Consider the following 17,882-nt stretch of genomic DNA (forward strand, 5'->3'; position numbering starts at 1 on the left):
CTCAGGACGACTCAGACGGTTTGTCTCTGCACGTGCAGCTCGTCAGACTTGTTTTTAAAAGAGGGGAGATCTACTGTTGTTTTGAATCTGCACTGATGGGGACAAATCATCACAGAAAGACTACAACCTTAGACTACAAATGTTAAAGCCATTCTATGTAACTTTTCCTTTTACTAGCAACATTGCCCTCTGCAGCCATATGTGTTGAATCATTCTGTTGAATCTGTCTTCTCACAGCCCATCAGATTGTCAAATGACGAATGAGCCTCTGTGGGCAACGACCAATAGTTTGAGACTTTTTTTGTAGACAGTTTATTAGTCAGCTATATTTATTGTAGGTGTTTCTTGTCTAGCCGCCATTTTGTCTAATCTCTATTAACAGCTTTCTGCATGTGAATGCAGATAACTTAAAAAGGTGATGGCCGATGCTTTTCGGTCAACGACTTTTTCATTCCTCAAGCAGAAGAGCTGCTGCTGTAACAAATCCACTAAACTCTGCATAGAATTCTTCATATTTCCAAAGTCTCCTGGATACATAGAGCAACAGCAGATGTGTGGGGAATGAAGCTGCTGTTTGAACATAAAAAAGTTGATTAGTGTTGCTAAAATGTCAGATGACATCGTTGTCTCTACACAGTGAGATGCAAGCCAGAGCAGTGTCTCCTCAGCTCTGTGCATGTCCACTGTCTCATCATTCCAATGCAAGGTTCTCACAAGTTCTCACATATATGCAAATCTGTGTTTGTCCATAAACAGCACGTGGCTCTGGGCCGAGATCGTACTGAGAACCTGTGTCACCCAAATGTAGAATTACAGCAAATGTCATAAATTATATAGAAAGCTTAAATATTTACGAGTATAATTGTCAGACAGTCTGTTTTTAAAAAACCCAGACATTCCGTCCCTCATTGTGTTTTGCACTTTAATGATTTGAGCTTTGATTTGTTTTCCCTGATTTTATTTTGTCACATTGGTGTGAAAATTATGTTTATGTTGCCAAAACATACGATTTAAATGCAGTTTTTAATTTTCTTTCCCCCACCTCAACGTTTTATCCAGTCAATAAAAAACAAAATGTCCACAATATTTTTCATTTCTCTGACTTTATTGATGATTGGATCATTCACAACATTTGTATGATGCAAGAGCTACAGATTTCCTTTGTGAGAGTGACGACTTGTTCACCACCAGCAGATGGAGACAAACACATTGAACTTGATGGCAGAAAACAGAAGAAGCTTTTCATTTAAATCAAACAACTGGTTTCATACATAAGAATCAATTCCAACGAAAAAAATAATAACATCAGTACAATTGAAAGATATTAAGATATTATATTGTCACTTGTGTATAATGTGCATATTTAAACTAAAAGACAAATCACACCATAAGCCTATCTCTAATCCAATAGCACTACATTACCATTTGACAGCTTAAATGTGACATTTCTATTCATGTCATGAAATCAAAAGACTTTTCCCTTCAGAGGTTTTTCCCATGTACTTCTTTGTATATTGATTAGCAAAGACCATAGGTGACCCACAAATTACACAAGTTCACAAACAACCTCTGTGAAGCGACCACCAAGGATTTTTCCGCAGGGACAGTTTTTCTGGTTCATGACACTGCCATATTGTTGTCTGTAATAATAGGCTTCCTTGTAATCTCTTCCACAGGTGCACTTCCATTGAATCTGGGAAGAATTTGCACTGTTTTGTGCATTTTCCATTTCCAGTTGAACAAAGGGGACCAGGCCCCGGTTGATGCTCATCGCAATCGTGACTATTTCTTCCCTCCGGTGCAGTCCACTTCTTCTGAAGAAGGACAGCGAGGAAGCAACAGAATTCCAAACCACTTCCACCTTTTCAGGCAGCGGCCCAGCCTCAGGTGTGATCAGTGCAGAGGAAATGCAGGGTTGTCTGCCTTCTGTTTGAAGCCCAAAACCTCTTGATTTAGATGACGGATAAACTATTGATTTGAGAGGTCTTTTTCTGTATGCATTATCATGCATATAATCTGTCGAGACAGACCTGAGCTGGTGATTTTTGTAGCAAAGGCCAAAGATGGGCCCATTCTGCAAATCCGTTCCGTAATTTTTGTCACACAAACCGATGGTCCAATCAAAGTCTTTGGAAAGACAGACCTGCCACCTCTGAAGGATAGAATCTGGTTGGCTACTGCCGATCAAAAGAGTGGCAGTACATTCCCCGCTCCAATCATTGTAGAAAACCCTCCGGTTGTCTTTGGACAGTGAAATGCCGGAGCCGAGAACCAGAGGCTCAAACATCAGGTCTGGACCAGTGCTGAGGAGATCCTGGTCCGGATCGATCAGAGTAAACAAGGATCCCCAGAAGTGTTCTGCCTGCTCCATCGTGTTTTGCCCATCCTGTCGTATCGCTTGGACGAGTTTGTCACGGTCGCTGCCGGGCAGCAACCCTTTCCTCAGGTCCACGGCCTTGGCCTCCTCCACATCCTGATGCACCTGTGAATACATCTGCAGGAATCTGAAGGTGTCCTTCTCGCTCTGCGCCGCCTGCATGCTGCTCTTGCATGTTTTTATGGCCCCAATCCGAGCAGAAACTGAAGTTCGGACGCTGGTCAGGGATACATCACGCATCTTAGTCACAGCCTCAATTAGACGCAGGCTAGAGTGACTCAGCTTCTCTCTTTCACTATTCTCCCACTTTTCAAGACTCACATTCTCATCATCAGTTTTCACCCCCAGGGCCTTCTGCTCACCTGTGAGCTTCTCCATGAGCTCTTTGTGGGCTGTGGAGAAGGTTTTCATATTGTGGAGGCGGTGCTGGTCTTCAATGGCGCAGGAAACACACACACAGGTCATGTCATCCAAGCAGTAGTACTCCAGGAGTTTGCCATGCTGGGGGCATTTGGTGGTGCCACATAGAGCCATGGGTTCGGTCAGAGGATGAGTTTGGAGAAACACCGGCGTGGTCAGGTGGAGCTGCAGGTGCTGCCCACACATGGAGATCTCACATTTCATGCAGGTCTTTCTGGCTGGTTTCCTGTCGTCCTCTGTGCATATGTCGCAGAGGACAACTTGCTGCCTGTGTCTTTGCTGATTGCCAGACATGTTTCGAAATCACAAAGTCCGGATCTTTAGTGTTGAACGATGTCCTTAGGATCCTTCTTGTAGCTGGAATAGAAACGTAATGTTGCTGAAGTTAGTTCTTCACCGTCTCAGTCTCTCCCCACACAGTCTATGAGTCGGTCACAGCTGCACTGAACAACAGTTCCACTCTTAAGTTTCGTTTCCTGCATTTGATGAACTGTAATACCCAGGGGTGTGGCACACTGAAACTCTGAGATAAGCACTGAACCAACCAGGATGTTTACTTTGTACTTCATGTACGAGGAGATATTGTGTTTTACAGTCCTGCTCAACATTATTGGCACCCAAGAAGTTTAAGTACATAATGTGGACTGTCTCCTGAAAAAAATGAATCAAGTGAAACAAGTTATTTGTATAAAGAATTTGTGTTTGATACAAAAGAGCAAATGATAAACAACAATTTTAATCAATGAACAATGTTGGAAAAATAGAAAAACTTAAATTTTGCTGCGTACCTGATATTGGTACCCTTTGCTGTAAATCAGTATGGAAACACACCATGAATCACCTTTGATAAATTGCCTGTGCCCATGTGACATGAATTAGCCAATAAATGATGACTACTTGTTTTAAAAAGCCACCTGTTATTCCCTGTTCCTTTGTCACAATGGTGAAGACAGAGGAGCTGTCTGCGGACATCAGACGGGCTATTATTAGCATACACAAGCCCTCTGAAGGGTATAAGGCCATCTCCAAAGACCTTGGTATCCCTGTTTCAACAGTGCGTAATGTCATTAAGAAGTTTGCCTAGCATGGAACTGTCAAGAACCTCCCTGGACGTGGGGGGATGAGAAAAATTAATGAGAGAAGTCTTCGAAGGTTGGTTCAAATGGTGGAAAAAACATCCAAAGACCTGAAGGCCAACCTGGAACAATCCGGGGTCATGGTCTCAACAAGTACCAAAAGCCGCACACTAAACCAAACAGGGCTTTATGGGCAAAGGCCAAGGAAGACACCATTGCTGTAGAAAAGACATAAAAAAGAAACGACCGATCTTTGCCAAAGAGTACCCGGACAAACCGCAGTCCTTCTGGGAAAATGTTCTGTGGACAAATGAAACAAAAATAGAGCTTTTTGGCAATTCACACCAACAGTTTGTTTACAGACGGCGCAATAAAGCCCATATAAGGAAAAGAACAGCCTACCAACAGTTAGCATGGTGGAGGATCCATACTGCTGTGGGGCTGCTTTGCTGCATCTGGTACCGGAGGCTTTGACCGTATCACAGGAATCATGAAATCAGAGAATTATCAAGAGATTTTAGAGCGAAATGTCCCACCCGGTGTAAGAAAACTTGGTTTGAGTTGAAAATCATGGGTCCTTGTCCAAGACAAAGACCCAAAGCACACATCCAAAAGCACGCAGGAATGATAGAAAAGGAAAAAATTGACTCTTTTAAAATGGCCAGCAATGAGTCCTGATCTCAATCTGATTGAAAATCTTTGGGGTGAGCTGAAATCTGCTATTGGGTAAAAGAACCCTACAAACGTTCAAGAGCTTGAACAAATTGCAAAGGAAGAGTTGGAGAAAATACCAGCTGAGAAGTGCAAGAAGCTTATAGATGGCTGCAAGAAACGTTTGGAGGCTGTCATCACTGCCAAAGGGTGTGCCACCAAATATTAAGATTGCTGCACATGATGTTTTTTCTGTTCTTCTTTGAAATTACAATATGGAAGTTAATAAAAACTATTTTCTTTGTTAAATTACTTTGGACCTCTGCCTTGTGTGTGTGTGTGTGTGTGTGTGTGTGTGTGTGTGTGTGTGTGTGTGTGTGTGTGTGTGTGTGTGTGTGTGTGTGTGAAGTGACTGTGCTCCAGAGTGTAGTTAATGCAATCAAAGGACATGGTATGTGTATCTAACCACACGTTTAAGTGTGTGTATGTCAATACCTCCAATTAAAAGATCCTGATGATATAAATTTGGTACATTTCCATTTATTTCTGAAGATATTGTACAGGTTATGCAAAAAATTAAGGGGTGCCAATAACGGTGAGCAGGACTTTATAATAAAATAGAGAATACTTATAGATAGAAAAACAAAATAAAGAAACTCCAATTGCTTACAGAACTATTACACGCGTTTATGTTGACTCCATGAGGAGACGAATTCTGTTTTTTCCCAGCATAATTTTTAAATCCCATCATCTCAGTAAATACCAGTGCATCAGTCTGGTTTGTCCTCTGTTCACATGTTGCTCAGGACGACTCAGACTGTTAGTCAGACATGTTTCTAAAAGAGGGGAGATCTACTGTTGATTTGAATCTGCACTGACGGGGACAAATCATCACAGAAAGACCAACCCTGCAGTGAAGCTAATCGAGGCTAATCGTAGCTAATGTTCAGGAAAGCTAAATAAGGAGCTGACCACAATATTCTCGCTTTTTAAAGGTAAGATCTCTCACTTCCTCGTCCACCTCACTTCCTCATAGTATTCTTATCTTCTTCAAACTGTCACAGGAAACACGAACACCTAGTGTAAGCTAAGTTCACCATGCTAGCTACTTAGCATGCTAACTGGTGCTAAGCTGATGTTAACTCAATGGCAACAGAACGTTCAACTTTAGCATCAGTAGCCGGGAACAGTTAGCTTGCTTGCTAGCTAGCTAGCTACTTAGCCCTCTTCAGTTCATTCAAATGGATTCAGATTTAATAATCACAATGATGTGTAAGTGTGAATGCAGGACATTACCTTGTAATAGAGTATTTTTATATAAATGTATATATATATATTTATATATATATATACCTTTACTTCTGCAGTCTGGTGACAATAAAGTGTAAATATATAATTTCTATCTAGTAATTAACACCACCTCTGTTAAACAGGTATTTATTCTACATCCTGTTTCTTTGCTTAGGGGTGTGTGATTAGAATCAAAGCTTTTGTCACATTATAGGTAATTTTATAATGTGATATAGTAAATCCGAGAAAGGATTTATCGTAAATTAACAAGATAGAAACGTCTAGACGCGTGAAATCAAAACAGGACAAATCAGATTTATATAAAATCCTTCTCCAATATATAACCATATATGTTAAAGAGACACTGTGTGTACTATTATACAAACTGTATTTTTTTTTTAAAGGCTCTGGGTTAGCAACTAAATATTTATGCAAACCCCAGAAGTGGGAGGAAAGGACTGAGGATGTTTATTGACAAGATTACGAACATCAGAAGTTGTCGGAGGAAAACAGAACTTTGTTTGATCACGGTTATTTCGGTGTGAGATTTGCACTGAAATCTCTCCTGTTGTGAGTGCTGGGTGTAGTCACAGATACCAAAAGAGTTTTGAGTACAAATTTTCCTCCTAAATGCGTGGGTGACATTAACCGTTTCTGTTTCTATGCTGTTGACAGGAGTCGATACCATGGAGGGAGGGCTTCCCTGGCTCAGACAGAACACACCTGGTGCTGGTGGTGTGACACAAGGAATAAAGGTCGCCCCGGTGCCTTTCAACATGAACCAAAACCGAGCAGTGGTCCTGCCCCTGCTCTCTGAGAATCAGATGCTTGTGTGGGTGCACCTGAACCAGATCGACCTACAGCTGGACAGTGTAGCAGAGCTCGACAAGGCCTTCGACGTCTTCCCGTATCTGACACAGAAAGAAACCGCTGTGCTGGCGCGGCGCTGCTCCCTGCACCCAGACCAGGTGAAGGAGTGGTTCATGGCACAGAGGCTCCGCTACGGCATTAGCTGGGACTACGAAGACATCCAAGAGGTTCAAAGGAAGTTCAGTCAGGGAAAGATTCGGGGAAAGAAAGAGGTGCAAACCCAAACTACCCAAAACAGGATGCATGAGGAGGTAAAAGAGGAGACAAGTGAGAAGAAGGAACAGAAGAGAGGGGTAAAAGAATCTGGAAGGAAGAAGGAGGGAAAGGTCCCGGAGAGCTCAAAACTGGGACAAGATGGGAGGGCTGTTGAGCGACTGAAGAGGAAAATTATGCAGGAGCTACAAAAGAACAAAGAGGAGGATAGTGAGGTGGAAACTCTTGTGGAGGTCAGAGAGAAAACTCCGAAAAGGCGCAAAAGGAACGCCGTGCCCAACAAGATAGAAGAGACGAAGGAAGACGATGACGGTTTCGCGGAGAGAGACAGAGAGGGCGAGTCAGAGACGAAATCTTTAACCAGAGAGAAGAGGGCGACGCTGCGGTTGGCTTTCTCCGACTGCCAGTATCCAAACGCATGTGACTACGAACGCCTGATGAGGACGATCTGCATCCCTCGGCAAACGTTGGTGCAGTGGTTCAGCGACACACGCTACTACGTAAAGAAGGTTAGGCCAGGCTGGATGAAGAAGGAGCAGCACAGCAAGGCGCTGGCCAACATCAGGCACCGGCAAAGGAGCCGCTGAGACCAAGGAAAACGCAACTTCGAAGAGGAAGCTTGAGAGGAAGTAGAAAATGTGCATTCAGATAAGAAATGATTGACTGCGCCTCTGTAGCCGAAACAACCGGAAAAGGAACGAGGTCAATGACGTATATAGGAAGCATCGTCTACTTTGTGATGTTTGATAACCAGTTACCATGTTGGATGTTGTGAATTGGCCTGTTCCTTCATATTGAAGTTATTGTTGTTGTTATACTGTCGTTAGTTGTTGATTAGTGTTTAAACAGGCATGTACAGCATAGTCGTGTTACAGTAGTTATATATATATATAGTTATATAGTCGTGTCCCACTGTGATGTGCAGAGGTTTTTATTGTCATTCAAGTTGAAACACTTTCATTGATTGAACACGACTCGTTTTATCATTTTTAAAACATTAACAAACACAGTTAGTCGTCTTTTTTTAAACTAATTACATGAATATTTTACATGAGACGATGTTAATAATATGATAAGAAAGATAACCACACACGGTTACAGTGGTAATCCCCCGGAATCCACGTACATAAAGTTGTGCCTAATGAAAGCTTAGACCTAAACTAAACAATTGATTGTGAAGGGTTTTGCATTTTTGTGTGTTTTATTCTGTATAATATTTACAATTGTTCATCACATTGTATAAAAATGTCACTGTGATATTAACTCAAAACATGGTCAGGTCATGGTTCTTCTACCCCCCCACCCCACCCTCTCAAAACGGATCATTTAATCAATACAGAGAAGCTAACTCGTGAGAAAAAGGACATTTCGGACATCAAATCAACATCAGACCGAGTTGCTCTTCTTCACGTGTAAAAAAGAAAAGGTGTCCTGGCCTCCTCAGTTCCAGCTGGCCGTGTACTCTGTCCGCTGCGGCTGCCAGAACTCGGCGCCTTCGATGATGCGGCGGATCATTGAAGCGGACGTGATGAGCAGGTGTCCGGCGGCGTGGAGGAGGCCGGAGGCCACACGCAGGGCTTCTCTGAAAAACCAGGACAGAGAACAGGGGTCATCAAAACTGTTTTCTACTGTAAACACCCAAGTCAAGCATCACTCCATCATTCCATCTCTCCCCTGACTGCAAGCTGCTCTCATTTCGGACCTGGGACTGGATTTCAAAACTCTTCCTGTCTTTTCACATCTTCTCAGTGAGAAAACTGGTTCTTCAAATATTAAGTTCAGTTTTGAGTTACTTTACATAAAACGCTCTTTGTTACTTGATAATCTACTTGAGAGAGAAATATTGTACTTCATGCTCCAATGTATTAATTTTGCAGCTGTTTAAATACCACTACCATTTACATAAAAGACAAAAACCATATGTTTATATCATATAAATGTGATGCATTGTCAAAGATTAAACCAGCAGTTACCAAAGGTTTTTTGGGCTTGTGGCTCTTTACCAACAAAATTGTTAGCAGTTCCAACAAGGGATATTTAACCTCTGACCTTTTCAATTTATATTAATAATCCTTTGAGGTTTAAAAGTGGCAATGACACGGATAACACTGACTGAACAACAGGTTGTGAAATGATCTTGCCTTTTTTTTTTTTTTTTTTTTCTCCATTAGTTTGATGTCTGTTGTCATTGTCCATTTTATTTATTTTATTCTTCTTTGTCTGTGTGAATGAGTGGCTGTTCGAGGGGATATAAATGAAAATGTTTGTAAATTCGTCATAAAGTTTGATATGCACTTGAAACGTCAATAAAAATATTGTTTAAAAAAAAAAGTGGCAATGACAGGAGACATGAAAATATTAATTTGTGTCACAGAACATTGTTGGACTCAATTACTTGGTTGTCATTGATCTTAGTCTATTTAAAATAGTTTAAAGTAGCTCCACTTCCTCCAGCTACAGCTTTGATAAGTTTTTGAATGAAGAACTTTTTATTCATGGTGTGTCGGTACATATCCTTAAATAGCATCTGCCTACTTGAGAGGATGTTGCTTATTTGCTTAGACACCTCACCTGAGGATCTTCTTGGGCCCCAGACACTGGAAGTCGGCGCTCACAGAGTACAGCCCCTGAAACGTAGCCTTCACGCTCAGGGAGCCAAACATGTCCTTAGGGCTCATCTTGTAAAGGTCAAAGGTGACACGCGCTATGTCTTTCCCGTTCCGAGGCTTGTTGTTGTCGTGAGATTTGGGCACGACTGCACCCTGGATGGAATCAACGACAATGGTCACATATATTAAATATTTGTGATGTTTTGACATCTTAAATCAGTTTGAAAGTAACTGTAATGAATACATGTCGGCTTTGGTCACACACGTACTGTCTGGGATTTCCAGGTCTGTCCGGGCTCCAGGGCCATGAGCATCGTGTTGTCGGGCAGCGTTGTGAGGAACTCGTCGGTGTCCACCTCTGTGCCGTCCTCCTCACACACCAGGGACAGAGACACTGCAGAGAGGGACAGCAGCAGCGCCTGGTACACCTACAGCACAGGTACAACTTCCTGTTACACCCTTAAAGCAGCGTTCATGTCGTAACAGGGACTTGTGTTGATTGTAATTTCACTCACACAGCAGTTGTGTCATATGTCGAATAGAAACTATTGTGAATTTAAAGTTCATTTTCATGCTTAAAGACAACAGTTTAGAATCATGTTTCTTTTATTGAGTTGAGGGTTTGGTTTGATTTGATTTGATTTCTTTCCATTATCCCGCTCACCCGTTCTTTCAGCTCCTCCAGGGTCCCAGCTGTGATGCCCTTCCTCGTCGCCCTGTTGTGACAACACACTCTGAAGGGTCTCTGCGTCGGGGACCACACTCGCTTGGTCACTGACCTGAGGTCAGACAAAACATAAACGCTCGGATCTACATTCAATCATGATTATTTGACTCGGGGGTTAAGCAAAAGGAAGCAATATTCACTGAATATCAACAGAACAAAACGAGTTGTTCACTCACTTGATGAAGGAGGATGTGCCTTCCATTCTGCTCGATGTGTTGTTGTCGCTCCCCACAGCGTGATTGTTGTGTAGCATGTTTGGTGGGAGATTTTGTGTTTGACCCAGTAATTGGACTTTGCTCCGAACCTGGTGATTACTCAGATACAGAACGGCAGGGGGTAAGGTTCATCTGGTCACTGTGTGCATGTGGTGGGTGTGTGTCTGTGTGTGTGTGTGTGTGTCTGTGTGTGACGTTTTTCAGCTTGTTTACAACTACAGCACAACTGATAGCAGATGTTTGAGGTTGATATCGATACCTGACAATTAAACACCCACACTTGGACCATACACACTATTTTCTATGGTCAGTTGATTATGACTGAACATAATTGCCTAATTTATCATTGATGATTTATAAAGGTTTTGATTCCTTCAAACACCAAAAACATGAATTCTCAATAAATCAGGACCAGGGAATTAAAAAAAAAAAATTTAAGATGAATTTAGACAGATTAATAGAGAGTAAACCTGGGGCCCCTGGTGATCCAGCTTTGTGATTAAAGGATAAAGATGTAAAAATGTATATTTGACAAGATATATAACAATAGTTTTAGGTACTTTATATGTATATAAACTCAAATGGACCTTACTATCCTGCTCATGTGCTTCTTGATTTATAGCCTTTTTATTCATATTTATTTCATATCCATAAGTTCCTTCAAAGCTCAGAAATTCCTCTGAACCTTCTCGTTTGTTTCTCATCACATTCTTTTATTTCTGTTCTATTTCTCCTCTTTAAGAATCACAATTTGCAAAAGCAGTTCAACTGACGTCAGTGCAGGAAACGGCTCTACGTCATATCCTGACAATAAAAAACCAATGGGAGCGCTTGTGTAAAGTGATGTTGTGTTCGGGCGGGGGCGGGGACTCCACCATTTGAGCCTGTGTGCTTCACGTACAGTCCCGGAAGCACCGCCCGGCCGGGGACACTCCAGATGGAGACGCGAGCGCTCTTTCAGATGTGACTGAAGGCGGGAGGATGAAGCAGAAGTTTCCTCGGTAGCTTTGTTTTTCAGCGCGTAGACAACAACAACAACAACAACAGTCGCGATAACATGATACAAAGTAACCCGTCGGCTCCGGAGCGAATGAACATCTCAGCGGTGTCTCGGTGACATCTCCCCCCGGGTAACAGTGTCGGTTTCCCGTCAGGGTTCCTCGCTTCTGTCGCTGACTAGCGGAGCGACTGGTTCCAAGCTGCTAAGCTAACGTTGGGTTCCACGTCAGGTTTTTACGTGATTTCACTGGTTTTAACAGATTTTAACAGCGGGATGGCAACGAGGAAACCTAAAGATACTGGTGAGTGTGACGATGGTTTGATTGTTTATTATTTAAACTGGGAATCAAGACGAGGAATGGAAGGTTTGATCCGCCAGGGTGTTAAACAGCTGGTGTCAGGCTCCTGCTTCAGTCAGTCAGTTGGTCAGTTAATTCATCAATTAGTCAGTTAGTTAATTAATCAATTAGTCAGTTAGTTAATTCATCAATTAGTTAGTTAGTTGGTTTTATTAACATCCACCACAGTCCCACCACGTCCCAGCACAATCCACTGTGTCACTGTGTGCTCTGGATTAAGCAGAATCCTTCAACTAGACCTGGGTGACACATCCAAAATAAACAATCATAAAATCAAAGACAGTAAATTATGATCTGCTAAATCAAGTATCCATAGACCAAGATCATTTAAAAGTATTGGCTAAAGAAAATAATTTAAAAGATCTAAGTAAGTAATTTTATGGGTCACTCAGTCAGTTGGTCAGTTAATTAATCAATTAGTAAGTTAGTTGGTCAGTTAATTAATCAATTAGTAAGTTAGTTGGTCAGTTAATTAATCAATTAGTTAGTTAGTTAATTAATCAATTAGTTAGTTAGTTATATTAACCTCCACCACAGTCCCAGTTCCACTGACAGTGTCACAATGTGTTCTGGATAAGTCAGAATCCTTCAACCAGACCTGGGTGACACATCCAAAATAATAATTAATCATATGACTGCAGCTAGAGGTAAATGTGAGTTTAAAATCAAAGACAGGAAATTAAAATCTGCTAAATCAAGTCTCCACAGACCAAGATCATTTAAAAGTAATGGCTAAAGTAAAGGATTTTTTTTTTTAACAATATTTTTTATTGAAGTTTCAAGTGCATATCAAACTTTATGACGAATTTACAAACATTTTCATTTATATCCACTCGAACAGCCACTCATTCACACAGAGAAAGAAAAATAAATAAATAAAATGAACAATGACAACAGACATCAAACTAATGGAGTAAAAAAAAAAAAGCAGGATGATTTCACAACCTGTTCTTGATGTAAGGCTGTTGAATGGGTTTCGGTTTGTTCTCAGTTGTGTGTTTGTGTTTTGTCTCCTTCACAGATGTCAGCCTCCCCTTCGCCGCCCTCCAGCTCCTGGCCCCCCCCATGCGCCTGGTGTCGGCGGCCCTGTGGAAGGCGCTGAAGCAGCGGGACGTGATGCAGTACGGGACGGTGGAGGAGTTTGTGACCCTGGCCTGTGACTCTGTCCCCGGGATGCTCACCGTGAGGCACCAGGGCAAGCTGACCCTGGGGCTGAGAGGACGGGTGAGGAACCACCGCTTTTAATGTGACACCCTCTCCTTGTGTTTGGGTAGTTGACAAATAAGGGTGAAGCAGTATTTTTATAATAAAGTTCTAATGAGGATTACAGTTGTATGAAATTATAATGTTCAAATGCTGAATTTTTTTAAACTGCTAGTGTTCCGTGGATTTTTTCTATAATTTCATTGTGGTGTGACGGCCACAGGACATTTTCATCCTTGTGGCCATACACAGTACATTCCAACATCTGGGGGGCTTCCTGGTAGTGGGATAAACTAAGGGCCCCTATAGTTGTCCATGTAACTGCCGTTTCAAAAATCTGATTTTCCATGTCATGCCACAGGACAGCATTTGTGTTAAGAAAGTTATTTTGCTGTAAATACTAATATACTAGTTTTGTGCATATTAAAACCTAATATTAATAAAGTCATTATATACAATATAATGCCAAGGCAGTTATTACCTGCTCCAGATATTTCTGGTTTATTTTGTTAATATGTAAGTTTAATGCTTCACCTATGTTACGGTCACACCGCAGGACATTTTGCGTATTCACCTTAAAATATAATCAAAACATAACAGATATTTCATACAAAATCATAAGTTTAAAACAAAGTACCATAATATGCATCACATCCATGTGTTGTTTAAGTGGTTAAATGCATCTAAATAAACATTCACACTTAATTACAGAAAAATCATGCGTCATGTCATCCACCCATTTACCTCCTCCTCCTCCTCCTTCTTCCTCAGCTGATCTTAGAGCTTCTTCGTGGACAAGAACCTGATGTGACGCTGATTGAGCTTCACATGAAAAGGATCCGTGCTCCGGCCGCCCCTTCCTCCTCCTTGGCTGCTGCTGTGGTATAAATAATGTCCAATTTTGTGATTATAATGTTAAAAACAAAATTGTATGATACACAAAGCATTCTTCCTCTTTTTGTGTCCCAGAGGAAGGACGTAAAAATCGCCAAAACAGTGGAAAGCTTCCATTCATTTGTTCACGCGCTGCTGACAGACCCGGCAGAGAGAGAGCAGTTCTTCAAGGTGAGTCCACACAGAGCTCGTGACTTTCATCTCCGCTCACTCGATGTTCGCAGGAATTTAACGGCCGACAACTTTGACTCTTTTCTTCCGACAGGAGGAGTTTCCTGTGGAGTACGGTCCAAAGTTTGACGAAGAGCTGGCGAAGCTGCTGTGGGAGTTTTTGATTCGACTGGACCAGTTGCTGCCAGTTCCCAACCTAGCTCAGGTGTGCTCCACAGCATCAACCCGGGTTTCGTTGCACATAAAACTTTATTTATTGCTCTTACATTGCAGTTTTTAAACTTCTTAAAAGGTTCAACTTAGACCAGTGTATGTCTCATACAAATGAGAGTTTAGGAGTTTGAACTGATAAAGATGAGAGCCAAGCTGGTCTCTAGTTATCCTACTTTGAAATGAAGTTGTTTTTAGGGGAACTGTTATATCTTCATTTCCTTTGCCTCCAGACTGTGTCGTGGCTCAGTGATTCCCCCCCGGTCCTGGAGGAGTGCGCCCGGTCAGCCACGCAGCCGCAGCTCCTCAACATTTTGCTTCAGCATCAATCTTGTCTCGGTCATCTTGAGCCCGCAGGTAGAGTGAGATGGTTTCCTCCTGGAGTGACTCAGACAGCAAGACTTTCATTTCAATTATCCATCTCCAATCATTTCACAGGGTTCCCATGGTACCTGGAAACCGTGGAAACCATGGAATTTATTTTTTAATTTTTTCAGGTTTGGAAAAGTCATGGAAACTGAGCAAAAGTGAACACTTACATGGAAATTGAAACAGTTGTCCTGGAAAATTTTATTGGATGATGTGTAAAATAGTAATAAAATGAAACTATTGAGCACAGAATTAATATGAGTTTATAAAAACCCTTTACATGTGAACAGCTTTTACTGTAGATAGAAATGGATGATCCCATGTTGTAGAGCATGCTCTTGGCATCCTATCTGGTATATTGGATGTTGGAATTTGATGCAGGCAACCTGGTGATATGGACTTTAAAAATATAGTTTCGGATTGGTGGACTTCTGGAATAATAACCTAGAAACGTTACTCGCGATCTCAATAGAATGGTCAAATACATGCATTTCCCAGCCAACAGGGGAGCCTTGACATCTACAGTGAAACTTCTTCTGCAAGTTTATCCTCAAATTTAATTAGCTGTGTTTTAACTGTGTGGTAAACCTGGGTTTATCAACGTTAGTTAGTAATCAGTGCAATTTTGCTAACTAGCTAGCTGCAACTTGCTAGCTAGCAGCTTACACTAGAATTGTTGAGGTAATTTTTACCTTGCTTTTAAAATACTAGAACTATGTTGATCCCCATATGTATTTCACTCATTGACTTTTCCTAAAACCGTGTTATTCACCACATTTAGGGGAGGGGGGCGCGGATGGGGTCGGAAAGCTTCAGGGGCCTATAGATTATCACTTAATAAGGGCCCCTTGAAAATCAGGAGGTAGCATGGAATTTTTTTTCAAGGCAAACGTGGGAACCCTGTCTCAGTTATTCATTGTGTTGTTTGTTTTTTTACAGCATCTCTCCCTCCAAACATGGGAGACTCCATCCTGGATTCACTTTCTCTGCCACCGTCTGGAAGAGTGGCTTCGAATCCAGGAGCAGCCAAAGCGTCTGCAGGGAATCAGGCCGGGAAAGGCAAGACACCGTTTATAAAACCTGTAATTGGACTCATAAATAACGAGGACGTACCGGTCATGGTCTCGGCCAGTAAACGGGCAGCCACCTCCAAAGATGCAACAAACTCAAAGTTCACTGTGGTAAAAGAGAGACAGAAACCCAATGATGGAGGGAGAGAGGGTGAAGAGCAGCTGGAGGGGGAGAGGGACGTCTCCAACAGCAGCAGAGGAACGAAACGCAAACAACCTGACAACAGACAAAGTGAATTCGAGGAGGAGGAGACGGAGGAGGAGGAAGATGACGTCGCAGGCGTGACAAAATCTGGGAAGAGGAAGATGAGCAGCGTCAGGCAGGGAAGCGGTGACCAGAGAACAAGTGAGAGTGAGGAAGAGCAGCTGAACGGAGCAGCACTGTCATCGAGCATGACCCGGCTGGGCGTCCAGAGTCTCCACCTGCCGGACGACCCGTCCCTCTGCTCCCTTTTCGAGTGTTGTCTGAGAAAACAAGCCAGGATTATCATCGAAAAACTGCCAGTGGCGTCTGCTGGTGCCAGCAGGACGGGCGGAGGAGCAACATCCTTCTATAAGGAGGAGAATCAGAGGAGGAGGTCACCGGTCAAAGCTCCGATGCACAAAAGCAGGAGCTTCCAACTGGAAAAGCCGGACTCGGACTCTTCTGGCTTGGATGACAAAGAGTAAGAGACACAGTGCAAACGTATGTCACGGCCTAATGTCCCAGTTTGAAACACAAGAACTCAGACTCCAGCTGAAACAGTTTCTTTATGTGTTCTGGATATTCTATGAATCATATTCTCTTTTATTCATGAATGAAAACAGAATCTGGTCTGCTGATGTTTTAAATTTCACAATAAGGCAGAATCTGACATTTTAAGTAGATCTTAGAAGAGAAAACACACAACTTATAGAGTTGTCACTTTTAATGTAGTTTGTTATTATTCAGTTCAAACCTAAAAACAACGGGAACAACTGATTTCAGTGTTCCTGTTTTCATTTGTTTTTTTTTCTCTGTCTCACTAAGATAGAATTAGTGATTTAAATATGTATGTACACTCTATTGTCCATTTAACTGCGTCTCATATAAAAATAAAAACATCTTTATTATTTCAGCGTTTCCTGTTTGTCTTTAAGCTCTAATCATAAATGTTCAGGACAAAGCAAATCAAAGCGGCTTGAACTTAGAACTAAATAGTTTAATGATGATGTTTCTACTTGACAGAAATCATCCTCTCTTGTCGAGTGCAAGCGGCTCCCCTCGCCGGCGCACTAACACAGGTGATTTCACAAACTGTAAATTCATCACGGGGAATATTTTCAATAGCGTAACCAATCGCCTGCTCTGGATTCAGGCTTAACTGCATTTGCTTTCATGTTTAGAGACGCCGGCCGCTGCAGGAGGAAGTGAAGACTACGTCGCTGATTCTGAGGATGAGGCCACAAAGAACTTCAAAGGGAGGGTATGTATGATCAGAGGGGGAAGTGAAGAGAAATATAAAATAAGTAGTAAAATACAGAGAGTAGTAGAGATAATTTACTAAATGAAATGGAAATTGAAACTCCTCTGATTTTTAAGATCATAAAACCCATTCTAAAGTAAATTAAAAATACACTTTTGCACTCTTCCTCCATGTTTTCTTCCCCTCTGTCTCCCCCAGCTGTTCATGAAGCGCTACTACAAGACCAAGCATGGCACATACGTCCCCACTCTGAGGGAGTACTGGAAGCCCGGGGGGGCTCGGAGAGACTTGCTGTCGCCCGCCAGTAAACGCAGGTGATGAAACTTCACCGCCAAGTTGAGTGAACGCCAGGATTTGGACTTTCTGACGGAGCAACCAGCTACTTAAAGTTATCTCGAGTTATGCTGTAACTGTTTTGAACTTCAGTACTTAATGTCATCATGGAGAACGTGCCCTGACATGGCATTGACACCGATTATGGCCAATGTCATGCAAATATTAGTTTTTCATATTTTAGACCATTATTGTACAGTTAAAGTGTAAATATATATCGGACAATATCTATTATTTCTGTAACAAATACAATTTTTATACATTTCAAACACGTGTATGTAACATGTTCTAATAAAGGTGTAGTGAAATTGTGAAAATGTCACTTTGTACAAACCTTGCTCAACTACATTAGTCAGTTGTATATATATATATATATGTTTG

General features: G+C 41.8%; 4 protein-coding genes across 4 annotated transcripts; 2 read left to right on the forward strand and 2 right to left on the reverse strand.

Annotated features, from left to right (window-relative positions):
- Positions 1 to 1,086: 1,086 nt before the first annotated feature.
- LOC132996183 (tripartite motif-containing protein 16-like) lies at positions 1,087 to 3,295 on the reverse strand. Its single transcript, XM_061066510.1, has one exon. It carries the CDS (start codon positions 3,089 to 3,091, stop codon positions 1,547 to 1,549), a length of 1,545 nt encoding a protein of 514 aa, XP_060922493.1. The 5' UTR covers positions 3,092 to 3,295; the 3' UTR covers positions 1,087 to 1,546.
- A 3,163-nt stretch (positions 3,296 to 6,458) lies between these two features.
- LOC132996322 (homeobox and leucine zipper protein Homez-like) lies at positions 6,459 to 7,484 on the forward strand. Its single transcript, XM_061066668.1, has one exon. The coding sequence runs from the start codon at positions 6,477 to 6,479 to the stop codon at positions 7,482 to 7,484; it is 1,008 nt and encodes a 335-aa protein (XP_060922651.1). The 5' UTR covers positions 6,459 to 6,476.
- A 328-nt stretch (positions 7,485 to 7,812) lies between these two features.
- LOC133028771 (lipid transferase CIDEB-like) lies at positions 7,813 to 10,508 on the reverse strand. Its single transcript, XM_061095807.1, has 5 exons — positions 10,410 to 10,508; positions 10,171 to 10,285; positions 9,776 to 9,934; positions 9,469 to 9,659; positions 7,813 to 8,479 (listed from the first exon to the last, which is right to left on the reverse strand). Exons 1-5 carry the CDS (start codon positions 10,484 to 10,486, stop codon positions 8,338 to 8,340), a joined length of 684 nt encoding a protein of 227 aa, XP_060951790.1. The 5' UTR covers positions 10,487 to 10,508; the 3' UTR covers positions 7,813 to 8,337.
- An 889-nt stretch (positions 10,509 to 11,397) lies between these two features.
- Positions 11,398 to 17,798, forward strand: LOC132995923 (uncharacterized). Its single transcript, XM_061066165.1, has 10 exons — positions 11,398 to 11,749; positions 12,828 to 13,030; positions 13,781 to 13,891; positions 13,979 to 14,074; positions 14,169 to 14,279; positions 14,518 to 14,641; positions 15,593 to 16,388; positions 16,931 to 16,986; positions 17,089 to 17,168; positions 17,367 to 17,798. Exons 1-10 carry the CDS (start codon positions 11,722 to 11,724, stop codon positions 17,484 to 17,486), a joined length of 1,725 nt encoding a protein of 574 aa, XP_060922148.1. The 5' UTR covers positions 11,398 to 11,721; the 3' UTR covers positions 17,487 to 17,798.
- Positions 17,799 to 17,882: the final 84 nt, after the last annotated feature.

Source organism: Limanda limanda, chromosome 22 (genome assembly GCF_963576545.1).
Source record: "Limanda limanda chromosome 22, fLimLim1.1, whole genome shotgun sequence".
NCBI classification, from domain to species: domain Eukaryota; kingdom Metazoa; phylum Chordata; class Actinopteri; order Pleuronectiformes; family Pleuronectidae; genus Limanda; species Limanda limanda.